General features: G+C 47.4%; 1 protein-coding gene across 2 annotated transcripts; it reads left to right on the top strand.

Moving 5' to 3' along the window:
- Positions 1 to 420: 420 nt before the first annotated feature.
- LOC123144146 (glyceraldehyde-3-phosphate dehydrogenase GAPCP1, chloroplastic) lies at positions 421 to 11758 on the top strand. Of its 2 annotated transcripts, none has more exons than XM_044563184.1 (14): positions 421 to 780; positions 1279 to 1352; positions 1444 to 1502; positions 1589 to 1627; positions 1943 to 2043; positions 8920 to 9032; positions 9468 to 9567; positions 9667 to 9813; positions 9993 to 10053; positions 10186 to 10283; positions 10360 to 10502; positions 11029 to 11112; positions 11197 to 11286; positions 11379 to 11758. In XM_044563184.1, the coding sequence occupies exons 1-14, from the start codon at positions 694 to 696 to the stop codon at positions 11431 to 11433; spliced, it is 1251 nt and encodes a 416-aa protein (XP_044419119.1). In that variant the 5' UTR covers positions 421 to 693; the 3' UTR covers positions 11434 to 11758. The 2 variants fall into 2 exon arrangements, with proteins under 2 accessions (XP_044419119.1, XP_044419120.1); XM_044563185.1 differs by having other exon boundaries at positions 523 to 780; positions 1450 to 1502.
- The last annotated feature ends 3829 nt before the right edge of the window (positions 11759 to 15587 follow it).

Raw genomic sequence — 15587 nt, 5'->3', positions numbered from 1 at the left:
ACGGGACCCGGTCGGATGGGACTGCTTTGGTCATACTGTTAGCTCGTGCCTCCCTTCAGGCCAGGCCGGCGGCCCGAGGGATTCTCGTCCAGCGTGCGACAAACACAATACACCGTGGTGCACACTCAAGAAATAGTTTTAACGAGTAAAACAATACTCCCTCTATGGATTTAAATTAAACTACGAAAGCGTCTTACATCATGAGTATCTTGTATCCACACCTATGGCCGGACATGCATTTTTCTTTTGTTTTAAAATGCCGGGCAGTCCATCAAAAAGAAATGTCGGGCGCGCTTAGACAAATGACAATCGCCTTGCAAAAAGACGAACAACAGTTGGTCTTCTTGTGGGAAAAACCAAGCCAAAGTTGGTAAGATCCTCCTCCTCTTTTTAAAAACACGACGATGAACACGGCCAGCCAACCAAGAGATTCGGTGGAGGGGGTAGGCGAGGCGAAGCTCGCTCATGTGCAGCTGCTGTTTTTCTCCTCCCTCTTGTTATAAAACAAGCCTCGGGCCGCCACCTTCCCCCCCCCCCCGCCCGCCTCCGCGAACGAAAGGCCAAACCTCTGCCCCCCTCCTTGGCTCCTCCTCCTCGTGACTCCCTCCTGCGGTCCCTCCTCCCTCGCCGGTCAAACCCTAACGCGCGCACCCACCCACCCAAACACCCGTCCGTCCGTCAATCCCTTCTCCCATGGCGGCGCTCTCCGTGCCTCTCCGCACCGCGGCGGCCCTGTCCTCGTCCGGCGCCGGATCCCGCGCCGCCGCCGACCCCTCCAAGGTATCCGTTGCTTGCCCCTGCACACACTCTGTCTGTACGCGTAAAGCCGGAGAGGTTCCGCCAAGGGCTGGCACACGCGGCGCCGGTGGGTTGATGCGAGTCCATTTCCGCGTCTGGATTTGGTTCCGGTCGTAATTCGCTCGAAACTGTCTTATCCTCGGTGGGGAATCCAGCCATTTGAGCGGTTTGGCGCTGCAATGCGTCCTACAGGCTGAATTGGGTTCAAACGCCGTTTACGACCAGGCTTCTCTGATGTTTAGCACCAGTGCCATGGAATTGAGCCAGGGGGACCCTATTGTTAACTCTGAATTAAGATGCAAATTGGTTTGTATGTCATGACGTGTTGCTGTAGCTCATGTTGCTTTCAACTTTTGTTTGGAATCTGCTGTAGTGTTGTTCACATCGCCAGAAGCCTTTCTCCTTCTCCTTTGATGGATTTTATGTTAGTCCCGAACTTTTTTGTACTTATATTGACGGGACTTGTCTGCTGTGGCATAGGTGTCATGCGTGAGGAGCAAGGGCTCAGCTCATTTTGGCTGCAGCTTCCCCTCCATTGCGGCTTCCTCTTCATCGTAAGTGCCTCTTTCCGATGCATAATTTTCATTGCCTTGTGAACTGTATACCAGATTAGGATGTACTGCATCTAATTCGTGTATACTAAAGTGCCAGGAACATTGAGCCACTTAGAGCTATAGCTACACAGGCACCCCCGGCCGTCCCACGTAAGTTGTTGGGCTCAGCAAACATTGCAGCTTCTAGTGGCATTTGATTGTTTTATAATCTTTACCCTTTTTCTTTTTCTCTGCAGAATATTCGAGTGGGGAGAAGACGAAGGTTGGCATCAATGGTGAGCCTCTTGTATACATAATTGATGCAAAAAACTGTTGCAATCTAGATGAGGCAGATTAATCCTTGCTGGTTGCATCTTTTGTCCAGGATGCTTAGGCCATGTTCTTTTGCTTCATAATATACTGTGTCGATGAAATAAAGTAGTTTAAGTATCATCTTGTAAGGTCTTCGGAACATATTTTTTATTCCTCAGATGATCACACCAGGCACACATAGATAGCTTATATACTTTGGTACTGTACGAGTCAAAAGTAGATGAAGTTATAATTCATATGCATTTTTTAATGTTAGCCTGTTGTTTTTATTACTGCAGGGTTCGGTCGGATTGGGAGATTGGTTCTGAGAATTGCAACCAGTAGAGATGATATTGAAGTTGTGGCTGTCAATGATCCTTTCATTGATGCTAAGTACATGGTAAGGAAATAATGCTGTATGATTTGCATATTTTGTGCTATGAGATCTTCTACACGTGAAATGTAAAGTTAAAGTGTCGAACTCATGGTTTTGCAGTAGTTAGTTCTTTACTACTTTGTACGAAAGTGCATCGAACCATGTTGCATAGTACTGACATACTTTTTGTTTGTGTGATAGAGACCTCACTAAATTCATGAGTATTCTTTTTTTTTAGTTGATACAAATGTAACGAGGTACTCCCTCCGTCCGAAAATACTTGTCATTAAAATGGATAAAAGGGGATGTATCTAGACGTATTTTAGTTCTAGATACATCTCTTTTTATCCATTTTGATGACAAGTATTTTCAGACGGAGGGAGTAGTAATTTTGTCTTCGAGATAACTCGCACACAAATTATTCATCATCATGCACATGTTAGGAAACGTGAGGAAGAGAGAATGACCGAACAGTTTTCTGTATTGAGGAGGAGAGAGATATATACAAGGTTACATGGGCCTGGGCCTCACTCTAGACTATGGGCCTGGGCCTGTACAAGACAAACACAACATATATACTTAACACCCCCCTTCAAACTTAAGGTGGGTCAGGAGCATCTGATACACCAAGTTTGAGAGTGTGAAACCTATGCTGATCTCTAGTTTGTGCCTTGGTGAAGAAATCTGCGACTTGAAGCTCTGATGGGACATATTGTAGCTTGACAGTGGATTGTTGACAATGAGATCGAGTGAAAAAGGCATCCACACAATGTGTTTGGTCAACTCATGCTTGACTGGATCATTAGCAATCTGAATAGCAGCAGTGTTGTCACAAAGAAGAGGTGTTGGTGTATGACATAAGACACCAAGATCATCCAATAGCCAGCGAAGCCATACAATCTCTGCTGTAGTAGTAGAGAGCCCTAAGCTCTGCCTCGGCGCTGGAGCGAGACACAGCAGTTTGCTTCTTTGATTTCCATGCAATGAGAGATGTACCAAGAAATATGCAATAGCCAGTGACCGAGCGACGATAAATAGGATCACTCGCCCAAGTGGAATCAGAGTAAGCATGAAGCTGGAGCTGACTGGAATTAGCATAGAACAAGCGGCGAGATGTAGTTCCCCTTAAATACCTAAGGACTCGGAATAGGTGACCATGATGAACTGAGGTGGGAGCACAGACAAATTGACTGAGAATATGGACTGCATGTGCGATGTCAGGTCTGGTCACTGTGAGGTACACTAGACTGCCGACAATGTGACGGTAGCGAGAGGGATCCTCAAGAGGAGTGCCATCAGTAGGACGCAACTGCAGATGAAGCTCCATAGGTGTAGCAGCAATGCGCGTGTCAGTGAGACCTGAGCGAAGAATCAAATCCTGAGTGTACTTTTGCTGGGAGATATAGTAACCATCATCAGTATGCTCGACCTCAATCCCGAGAAAATAGCTGAGAGACCCCAAATCTGACATCTGGAATTGTTCACTCAATTTTTTCTTAACAAAATCAATATACCCAACATCATCTCCAGTGATCAACATGTCATCTACATAAAGTAGAAGCAATGTACGGCCATGCTCAGATGTATGAATGAAGAGTGCAGGGTCATGTTCACAAGGAGAAAAACCGGCAGCTTGAATCACAGAACTGAACCGCTCAAACCAGGCATGAGGGGCTTGCTTAAGCCCATAAAGAGCCTTTCGAAGACGACAAACATGACCTGATGGAACCTTGATACCTGGAGGTGGCTGCATATATACTTCCTCATGTAAATCACCATGAAGGAAGGCATTCTTCACATCCATGTGGGAAATTTTCCATGACCGAGTAGCAGCCACAGCAATTAGAGTTCGAACTGAAGTCATGTGAGCAACAGGAGCAAACGTCTCATCATAATCTTTCCCATGAGACTGCTGAAAACCTCTTGCAACAAGGCGAGCCTTGTAGCGTTCCACAGAACTGTTTGACTTGGTTTTAACCTTATACACCCATTTGCAAGTGATAGGGACTGAACGAGGAGGTAATGGTACCAAATCCCATGTACCAGTACGCTCTAAGGCTGCAAGCTCCTCAGACATAGCCAGTTGCCACTCAGGTGACACAACTGCCTCCTGATAGGTACTAGGCTCAGAAACAGCCCCTGCATATAGGTCCTTTTTGTATCGCGTTGCTAGAGAAGAGCCGTCAGTGCAAGGATCAGTAGTACTGGCTGGAGGAGTAGAAGACAAAGGCATAGATGACTGCGTGTCACATGGAACTTTAGAACGACGAGTGTAATGGAAAGTACTGACTGGAGGAGTAGAATAACGACGAGTGTAATGGAAAGGAAGACTATCTGGAGGTGGAGCTAGTGGAAGAGAGAAAGGAGCTGGTGAGGAAGGAGATGAAACATGTGGTGGAGATGGTTCTGATGTTAGGACAGAGGAAGGTTGTTCAGCTATGGACTCATCTAAAAAGATAGGTGGAAGTGAAAGAAACGAGGTAGACTCAAAAGAAGTTGAGGATGATGGTTTAGTGGAAGGGGAATAGAAGAAGGGTTGATCCTCAACAAAAGTGACATCGCGAGAAAAGCGAATGCGGTGAGCAGAAGAATCATAGCAACGGTAGCCCTTATGTTCAAGACTATATCCAAGGAAGACACACTGAGCAGACTGAGCAGTCAACTTGGTACGCTCACGAGGTGCTAAAAGAACATAACAAGTACAACCAAAGACACGGAGGTGGTCATACGTGGGAGGAGAACCAAACAAAACCTCACCAGGACACTTGCCCTCAAGGCGAGTAGAAGGTTGGAGATTGATAAGATAAACAGCAGTTGAGATAGCTTCACCCCAAAAATGAGTGGGGACAAAGGAAGAAATCAGAAGGGTACGAGCTGTCTCAACAATATGGCGATGCTTACGCTCAGCAACGCCATTCTGAGCATGGGCACCAGGGCATGAAAGCTGAGGGAGAGTACCCTCAGATGAGAGAAACTCGCGAAAGGCAGTAGATAGATACTCCCCCCCGGAGTCAGAACGAAAAACACGAACAGCACTGGAAAACTGAGTATGGACCATATGTACAAAAGCCTTATATATAGAAAACAACTCAGAACGATGCTTCATAAAATAGACCCAAGTATGTCGAGAGTGATCATCAACAAATATGACATAATGTTTGTGGCCACCTTTCGAAACAAAGGGGGAAGGACCCCATACATCAGAGTGCACTAAATCAAAAGGATGACTAGAATGAGTAGTGCTGGAAGAGTATGGAAGCTGTATTTGTTTCCCTAGCTTACAACCCTTACAGTGAAAACCAGCATCTATGGAAACATGACCCAAAACACCTTGTCGAAGAAGGGTAGATAAACGTGAACCACACAAGTGACCTAAGCGATGGTGCCACTGGGCAAAAGAAAACGACGAAGTGGATCTTGATGTTGATGCAGCCATCCGGAACGCGGATGTGGTGGAAGCTGAAGGAAGGTGTAAGGTGTCAAGGATGTAGAGGGATGTGGATCCTCTACGGCGATGGCCAGTTCCAATGACCCTCTTGCTCTGACGGTCCTGCACATAACAAAATGAGTCATCAAAACCAACAAAGTAGTTCATATCAGCAAGCTGGCCAACAGACATAAGATTCATGGACAGCTCTGGAGCAAAGGAGATGGCAGGAACAGAAAACTTGGATGTGCAAAGAGAACCCTGATGAGTAATAGAACAAGGTGTACCATCAGCAGTCTGAACAGAGGCACCATCCCGCACTGGCTGGCAAGACACAAGCTGAGAGTCAGGATGGGAATGGGCCGGGTCGGCCCGCCGGGTCACTGACCCGACCCAAAAATTCAAGGCCAATGGGTCACGTGGGTCGGCCTCAAACAAGATTTGGGTCAACAGGGCCGCCACCGAGTGACCCGTTGGGTCAGCGGGGCCGGCCCGCCTTATAGTCTTATAGCTCACAACAGCCGCAGTCTTCATCCTGCCGACTTTGTCGTAGGAGCCAATTTTACAATGCAGTCAGTTGTATAATTTTCGGCGAACGCTCGCATATATGAACAACAAAATTGTCTTGATATGTTTCATCAAAATGCGCATGTACAAAATCACAAGTAGACGGCTTAATTTTTTCCTATTACCATGTATTAAATATTTTATTAATTCTTACACTAGTTAGATTCCATTAAAGCGTGTCTAATTTTAACATCTCATTTGTGCACAAGACAATGTAAATCAAGAATTTGGGTCGACCCGGAATGCCCATCGGGCCAACAAGGCCACTGACTATTTTTTTATATGGGTCGACCCGTGGCTTCTCAAATTGGCCTTGGGGCCATGAGGGCCGGGTCCAAGGCCAGGGCCGGGTCGGCCCATTCCCATCCTGAGCTGAGAGTGATCAGAGGTCACATGGAAAGAAGCTCCAGAGTCCAGAACCCAAGGCTGGGTTGCAGCAACAGCGGGCTGAGAGAGAACAGATGCAGAAGCACCCCTCGCTTGCTGCTGATAAGGAGCCTGGGGTGCACGACGCTGCTGATTGAGGGCCCGTCTAGCCTGAAACTCAGCTAACAGCTCTGGATGAAGCTTGAAACAACCATCTCTGTGGTGTCCTGCCTTCTTGCAGAACGAGCAGACGACAGCTGAAGGTGTGGCCTTGGAGGCACCTGGCCGCTGAGGAAAAGCCAGAACACTAGTGTGTAGAGTCTGCGCAGAAGTAGCCCCAAGAGAACGGAGACGAGTCTCCTCAGCGATCAAGCTAGCAAGTGCCTCTGTCAAGGTGGGAGGAGTCGTACGACCAAGCAATTGAGTGCGAATGTTCTCAAAGTCTGGCTTGAGACCCATCACAAACTGAAACATGAGAGTCTGATGGTCATACTTTTCCTTTGCTGCACATGACTCACAACCAGAATTACCCTTTGGAACCATGGAACCTAGCTGCCCAGTGATGCGAGTGAAAGCTCCATAGTACTCTTCTATGGACATGTCTTCTGGCTGCTGAGTGTTGTGTAAATTCTGCAACAAGGAGAAATGAAGTGCACTGCTGGGCTGAAGGTAGCGCTGCTCAAAGTACTTCCATATCTCTTTAGCTGAAGTGTGATGCTCAAGACTCATTCGGAGTGAGGGTTCAACACCCAGAATTAAAACTCCCATCACACGATCATCGATCTTTTGCCAAGACTTCCTTGCTGCATCATCATTTGGACTAGGTGGATCATCTGTCAGACGAGAAACAAAACCAGCCGTCCTCAAGACAGTCCGGGCAAAAAATGCCCATTCCCTGTAGTTTGAACCATCAAGCTTGATATCTATGATCAAAGAACCAAATCCGAAATCATTTCTTGCCATAGTGGTGAGCGGCCAGCAGCTGAAAACACCCAATCTGATAGCAGCTGCAGGCAGCAACAAGAGAAGAGCAGCAGACAGCCACAAACAGGAGCTGGATCTCACTGGATAGAAGGTGGAGCTTGCTGGATAGAAGGGGAACGCCTGGAGCTTGCTGTAGAGCAGGGAAGGCACCAAGAGCTTGCTGGAGATGGCTGCTGGAGAGCAGGGGAAGTATTCTCACAGAGTAGCTGTGAGGACACACAAAGGAGCTGCTGGAGAGCAGCTCCTACAGGTTGATGACGAAGATGGGATGGGGCAGCGATGTGGATGTCTCCTCACCAGACAGATCCGCCTGAATCACCTCACCGGCGGCGATTTCATGGGTGGCGGCTGGAAGAGGGACTAGGGTTTGGTCCTGCTCTGATACCATGTTAGGAAACGTGAGGAAGAGAGAATGACCGAACAGTTTTCTGTATTGAGGAGGAGAGACATATATACAAGGTTACATGGGCCTGGGCCTCACTCTAGACTATGGGCCTGGGCCTGTACAAGACAAACACAACATATATACTTGACAGCACACACTCCTTCCAATAGCCTATGACAATTTTCTCACTATGCATGAGATATAATAGGTGTCCTGCAGCTGCTTCATAGTATTTCATGGTAACTTCACATACCCATTCAAATGTAATGTACTATCTACATAATCAATGAGTATGGCAGGTGTTTGTGTGGCGTACTCACAGTCATTCATCACTCATGGTATAAGTGATTATCTGGCTCACGCTTCCAAACCACTGTCTCCTACCTTCTGTGACCCCCCTCCTTTTCACCGCCACCTACTGCTCTCTCCCATCCCCGCAGAGGCAGGTGACTCTGGAAATGGGAGAGACCGGTGGGTATTGGTAAAGAGGAGTTCCACTGCAGAAGGTAGAGGGCAGTAGACATTGCTTTCATCAAGGTAACATGAGCTAGAGAATGCTCTGATACCATGAATGATGTTGACGTATTTTGCCACATGAACGATTACCGTGTGCAAAGTACACGTGAATGTTTGAATGAGCATGTGAAGCTAACAAGCAGCTATAGGAGAACTATTCTGTCCCACACCCCTGGTGCGGATTTCCTTGAGGACTGTTGCTGATAACAGGTGCAAAGTGCCATATAACTCTGTGTCGTGAGGTAGCCAGGAGGGATGATAGTTCTCATAATACCATTTAGTCCGATGCCAAGTATCTTTCCTGTTAATTCGTTCACAATATGTTCTGCCTGTGTTTCAACTTCATGTTGTATGTGGCAACTTCTTCAGTCAATTCACAAAATCTTGATTATAATGCACTGTATTTCTGTATTTCAAGCACATAAGCATTGGTTAAGCATCCAATTTTATGCAAGTGGGATTCCTATTTTTTTTCTGTTAGGTGCCATGACAAGAATCATCCAGTGGGATGATCTACTGCATTGGAATTTGACAAATTTAATTCTGCCATTATATTTTTTCCTTTACTGTTGAAGTAACAAGTCTGTATTTGCATGTAATGTAGCATTTTGATGTGCTTTTCTTTGGTTTGAAGTTAATGTTCCCCTTTTTCCAGGCCTATATGTTCAAGTATGACTCCACTCATGGCCCCTTTAAAGGATCCATTAATGTCGTGGATGATTCAACCCTGGAGATCAATGGGAAGAAAATCACAATAACAAGCAAAAGGTAATTATGCCAGGGTTAACCGATTGTTTGCCATATTCGTGCAGTTCATGTAAATGTCGTGGTCACTGAATATACACGACATTTTGTCCTGAAATAAGTACAAGTGGAGCAATGAAGTGGCCAAAGTAACATTATTACTACTCCTTCCGTCCCACAGTATAAGACGTTTTTGCAAGCTAGGGAGTACTTAATAACTGGTTCTTACAAACGCATGTTTTTGCACATTCATACGGACATATAATATCTATACCAGCGGAAGCTTGCTGTGCATCTGGTGCTTTTCATACTCTGGTTCTGATATTCATATATCAGTTGTGACTGAACTTGTACTTCTGGGTTGTGGTTTTTGTCAGTTTTTCTTCTTCAGATCCTTTATTTTGACATTTTTGCTACATGCGTGTGGAAGGATGTTAATCTTTATTTCTCAATTTCCAGAGATCCCGCAGAGATTCCTTGGGGTAACTTTGGAGCTGACTATGTTGTTGAGTCTTCTGGTGTTTTTACAACCATCGATAAAGCATCGGTACACTTGAAGGTCTGTATACCATTTCTTTCGTAATGTCGTCTAATTAGTGAACAATATGCCTTTTGCAATGAACACAGTGTTGAGCCTTTTGCTACCTTGTTTTTATAGGGTGGTGCTAAGAAAGTGGTGATATCTGCTCCATCCGCAGATGCTCCCATGTTTGTGGTTGGAGTAAATGAGATGAGCTACGATCCCAAGATGAATGTTGTTTCTAATGCAAGTTGTACCACTAACTGTCTTGCTCCTCTTGCCAAGGTAACTTCTTCCCCATTCCTTATCCTGCTGGTTTTCAGTTTCTTGACTAGTATTTACTTCCTGCCAAGTTAATTGCACAATACGATCACAATAAACTGCTCTGTATTCTCGAAAAAACCCTGCTCTGGTGATCAATCTATTCTACCGTCCTCATGATGCCCATGAACCATCATGTGCAGGTTGTTCATGAAGAATTTGGCATTCTTGAAGGTCTAATGACAACTGTTCACGCCACAACAGGTTTTCTTCTCATGTTTTGAAACTTATCAGTTCTCACAAATGGAGACTAGTGATTTTGCAGTCCTTGTGGAGTATTTGTTACTTTCAAACCAGGTGTCATAACTCATAACAAGCTTGTTCTTCTGTGTCCAGCCACCCAAAAGACTGTTGATGGTCCTTCAATGAAAGATTGGAGAGGAGGACGTGGTGCTGGTCAAAACATAATTCCTAGCTCCACTGGTGCAGCAAAGGTAGCTTGAGATGAAAGCATATCATGTGTCTATTTATGATTTTCATTGTTGATTGACTGATTCTATTGTCCTGTAGGCTGTTGGGAAAGTCCTCCCTGAGTTAAATGGAAAGCTTACCGGCATGGCTTTCCGAGTTCCAACACCAAATGTCTCTGTGGTCGACTTGACCTGCCGGCTTGAGAAAAGTGCCTCTTATGATGATGTGAAAGCAGCCATCAAGTATGCAGAACCATTGCATTTTTCATGCTCAATTCCTTATTACCTGTTCAGCTCTTTACATTTCATAATTTCAGTTTGGCTTGTCTTGTTAAGCAACTCGTTAGCTTATGTAATAGTTACCAGTGCTTTGAAGATTAACAGAATGCTCATGACACTTCTGAGCAAAATCTAAGATGCATATCCGAACTGAAAATATTTGAACTTAGGAAGTAGGAACTGATGAGCAAATATGTCAAAATACAGTTAATTCTTTTGCACTTACAAAAGTTATACTCAACTGTTAGCTAGATAAGGATTATCTGTTACTCCCTCTGATCCATAATAAGTCTCGCAGTTTTGAACTAAGGTTAGTTCAACCTTAGTTTAAAACTGCGACACTTATTTTGGATCGGAGGGAGTATTACTTAGTAACTTGAACGAGCTTCTCCTGCTAATGTATAGAACCTAACAACTGTATGTGTCTACGTCATCATGTGTAACACTGCTTTCACTATTATCAACCTTACTCGAATGCCCCGTGTTTCAGGGCGGCATCAGAGGGTGCACTGAAAGGCATTTTAGGCTACACAGATGAGGATGTGGTATCCAACGATTTTGTTGGTGACACAAGGTAAGAATCACATCTGCTCGCATGGTAACACAATTTGCTCTGCACCCATAGTACCAAAAAATCACTCCTTTCCCCGCATCTCAGGTCAAGTATATTTGATGCTAATGCTGGCATGGGGCTGAGCTCTTCCTTCATGAAGCTCGTGTCGTGGTACGACAACGAGTGGGGCTACAGGTGAGTGTCTGTTTCTCTCTGCATTAAAAGTTCTTTTCCCACATTTTCAGATCTTTGGTTAACCAATGGGTTCTCATTTTCTTTTGCTTCAGCAACCGGGTTCTTGATCTGATCGCCCACATGGCTCTTGTCACCGCCAAGCACTGATCAGCCACGAGTGCTACTAATAGGCTGCAATTTTGCCGGTTCTTTTCTTTTCAGTATTTATTATTGCCTTTGTTGTGCCTTTTGAGCACAAGCAGAAATGGGTACTCGGATCCATGACTTGCTTGTAGCAGTGGACGAAATTTACACCGTAGCGTTATGAGCACGTCGTGGGATTTGTTTGAGCGAATCTCATTTGTATCGGTGGTTTGATTTTTTGTTGCTAAAGAAAGAAATCACAAATTGTTCCCTTTGGGCTTCTCATGTACTATGATTCCTTCATATTTTGTTTCCATGACTTATTGATGAATTTATCCAAGTTTAACTCTCCCCATCTGACCTATTATTGCAATCATTTTTGGTTGCACATAGCAAGCGGCCGTCCGTGGTACCTTGATGTCAAGCCCAGCAAATGGGTGATCACGGTAGACGATTGAAATAAGTGGATGATGGATCCGTTTGCATCTTCTAAATAGCGACGGACCTTCAAATCAGCTATAGCGGGCTATTTGTATATGAAACCATTTAACGGCATCCTGCTGAAAAGGCTATAGCCGGCTATTTAAAACTATGATCTGCATATCCCACTTGTCTTGGTCTTATTTCGCGTGTAGGGCGGGGACTGTTGAGCAAAAACGCACCCCTTGTGCGCATGGTGTGTCGTGGAGGTGGAGAGGGGAGGAAGGAGAAGATGGCGGTAAGACGAGGTTCAACTACCATCCCTAGAGCGTAGACGTACGCATTTGCCCTGCGTCCAGCGTGGCGTGTGGAACAAGAGCATTCAAATACTCTTCTCGTGTGGTGGTGCTAGATTTACGGTTAGGAGCTGATCGAGTGCTACCGGCTATCTCAGACACGGTCGCCGAGCCTCTATGGACGTTACATCTACGTAGAGGCTTACATATTGTTACGTAATTCAACCAGGTGGAACCCCTCCCTTGATTTACTCCAACCAAAAACTGCCACCACATCCATTACGTAAATCACCCAGGACTTGCTCCTACTTCTCCCCTCCACTCAATCACATGTCAGCCCCTCCCCACGTAAAAAAAAACCGTCAAAAAACCTGCCCCCCCCCCCCCCCCCCCCCCCCCAATGCATCTCCCTCCATTTCACTGACTACCTCTAGAACCCTCATCTCCTTCATCCACTCGAGCGTAGGTGGCAATAATGAGGGTTATGAAGGGTCAAATCTGGTGGGTGGTTAATCTGGGCATTCGGTTCCCCTGAACTGATCGGTTCACTGCCTTCGAGTAATTGAGAAATTTGGTCTGTTGACTTATTGGTTTTCTTCAATGCGATTTTGGTCCACCTGAACATCGGTTTAGTCCTTGTAAGAACGGGGTTGAGATCCTCTGCAGTACCGTACGGTGCTGTAGTGTGGATGACATATTGGGCCGAGTCCCACATGACAGTGATTGTACTACATCGTACAATACCGCAGAGGATCCTAACCCGTAAGAACGAGCAAAGTTGATATGCGAGAAATCAATGATGAAATTTGATGCTCTGTGCCCCCCGTGAAGTTGCTGCTTGCCCTCACCCTTGCCAGTCGCCATCATAGATGGAACTCTTGCTTTGCCATTGTCCAACCCATGCCGCTTCACCACCTCCTTACCCGAGGAAAGGCATACTTAGTAGTCGGTGTACATCACGGGCCGCGGTATGTTGATTCGACAGAGAAGACCCCCCAGGGGGCCAGATGCCAGGATAGAACTTTTGGGGACCATGATACGGACGGAGGGAGGGCCACCTGATGAAGCTATGTACCTAGGGTAGGGTCATAGGCCTGACCTAGACACCCTCCCCAAGGACATCACCCTAAAGTCAGAAGCATTCGAAGGGTACCATCATCCACTCGACCAGAAACATTCCACTCGGAAGAATCACTGTCACTCGACCGTAGCAGAAACCGCTCAACATACAGAAGATCTAAAGTCACTCTGCCCAGCAACGGTCGGGCGTTTACTCATAGACTTAATGATCATTTATAGCACTTTATTACGGACGTTACCTGTAACGCTCCTTTGTGTACATTGAACTCTTGGTAACGGAGGATGGCCGGGGTCCTGGCGCACTCTATATAAGCCACCCCCTCCTCTGGGACAAGGGTTCGCACCCCCTGTAACCCACACACGCATAATCCAGTCGACCGCCTCCGGGCACCGAGACGTAGGGCTATTACTTCCTCCGCGAAGGGCCTGAACTCGTAAAACTCGTGTGTACAACTTCGCCATAGCTAGGATCTTGCCTCTACATACATACCCCCTATTCTACAGTCAGTCTTAGACCCACGACAGTTGGCGCCCACAGTGGGGCAGGTGTCTTAGCGACTTGTTGGTGAAGTTGCGACTTTTTTCGATTCCCATCGTCATGGTTTCTGGCGGAGGAATGGCTGAGGGCCGCGAGATCCGTCTCGGCGCGCTCGTTTTCGTCGCCGACGACTCCGCCTGGATTCAAGAGGCTCCACTCGACGTCGAGGCGCTCCCCGTCCGCGGGGCGACGCACTTTCGCGCGTGCGTCCGCGGCGTCCTTCTTCGGCAGTCGTCGACTCAGTATCGGTCGGCTCCTGTGGCGTCCTCGCTCCCCGCTGTTCGCCGGCGCAAGCGTTCCGGTCGGTCACGGCTCCAGCGGTGGGTGAGGCATGCAGTGGCCCGCCAGTCGGCCACCCCACAAGTCGCGGCAATCGAGCCCGACGAAACTCTCTACGGCCTGTTCGACCTATCGACTGGCTCCGTCGAGACCGCATCCGAGTGCGACAGCAGTGACCCCGCGGCGGAAGTCTTGATGGTCAACGGACCACCCAGTCCTCCTGGCTTCCCCCGCGACGACGATGGTGATGGCGGTGGCGATCCGTCACGTGCTCACGAGGAGTACCGCCCCGAGCCTCTTTCTTCGCAGCAGAGGGAAGAGCTCCGCCGCCGCAATATGGATGCACTTCACACTCCTATCGTTGGAGAAACCCCCGAGGCCCGGGCCTTGGAGGAGGTGCGCTTGGCCAACTTGGCTGAGCGCACTCGACTAGAGAACCTCCAGCACGCACTCGACGAGCGTGCTCGGCAGCGGATTTCTGAGTCCAGTCGACGACAGCTTTTCCCGCCTCCAACTCAGGTATACCGAACTCCGATTCAGAATCCCAGAGCCGCTGCCCGAATAGCAGAGTCGATTCAGCCTTCCCAGTCGGAAGCTGGCAGAGGTTTAATGCAGATCCGGGCTTTACTCCGGGCAGCGGGAGAGCAGAACACATCAGTATCTCAGTCGCGGAATAGGATTCATAGCAGATCTGTGATGGCAGACACAGTTCAGTCGGCTCACAGCCCAAGATCGCCCCCGCGGCGTGAGGACGTGGAGACCGACGAGATCAGTACAGAAACCGTGAGCAGTATGATCACCGACTCGACCACAATGACCGTCGTCGAGTGCCCACGCCTTCCCCGAGGAGTGGGTCATATGTGCCACGACAGCACGATGACAGACGCCCTCACAGTGGTGGGCGAAGAATTCTGGTCGACCCCAGGGAGCCGGGCTTTGATGCGAGATCTATTCTCATTCAAGGTCTGGTTGACAGGAACAGAGCGCACAGAGAAGGCCATGACAGAGATTATCCGACTGGCAGCAGAGTGCACGTTTCAAGTCCAGAGTGTTTCAGCAGAGCCATCAGGGCTGCAGTGATTCCTCCCAACTTCAGGTTGGCGACTGGAGTCAGCAAGTTCACTGGTGAGTCCAAGCCTGACACTTGGCTTGAGGACTACCGAGCGGCTGTACAGATCGATGGCGGCAATGATGAAGTGGCCATGAAGCACCTTCCTCTGATGTTGGAAGGATCGGCCAGAGCATGGTTGAATCAGTTAGCACCTGACAGCATATATAGTTGGGAGGAACTTGCCCGAGTGTTTGTTAGAACCTTTGAAGGTACATGCAAACGACCAGCAGGGTTAACAGAGTTGCAGTCATGCGTGCAAAAACCGAATGAGACCTTGAGAGATTATATCCAGAGATGGATCACATTGCACCACACAGTGGAGAATGTGTCAGATCACCAAGCAGTTTGTGCCTTCAAGGAGGGTGTTAAGTATCGAGAATTGAATCTAAAGTTCGGTCGGACATGGGATATGTCCCTGAGTCGGATGATGGAGATTGCCACCAAGTACGGTAAT

Source organism: Triticum aestivum, chromosome 6D (assembly GCF_018294505.1).
Source record: "Triticum aestivum cultivar Chinese Spring chromosome 6D, IWGSC CS RefSeq v2.1, whole genome shotgun sequence".
NCBI lineage: Eukaryota > Viridiplantae > Streptophyta > Magnoliopsida > Poales > Poaceae > Triticum > Triticum aestivum.
The sequence above is the reverse complement of the archived record's forward strand: the minus strand, read 5'-3'. Positions and strand labels throughout refer to the sequence as shown.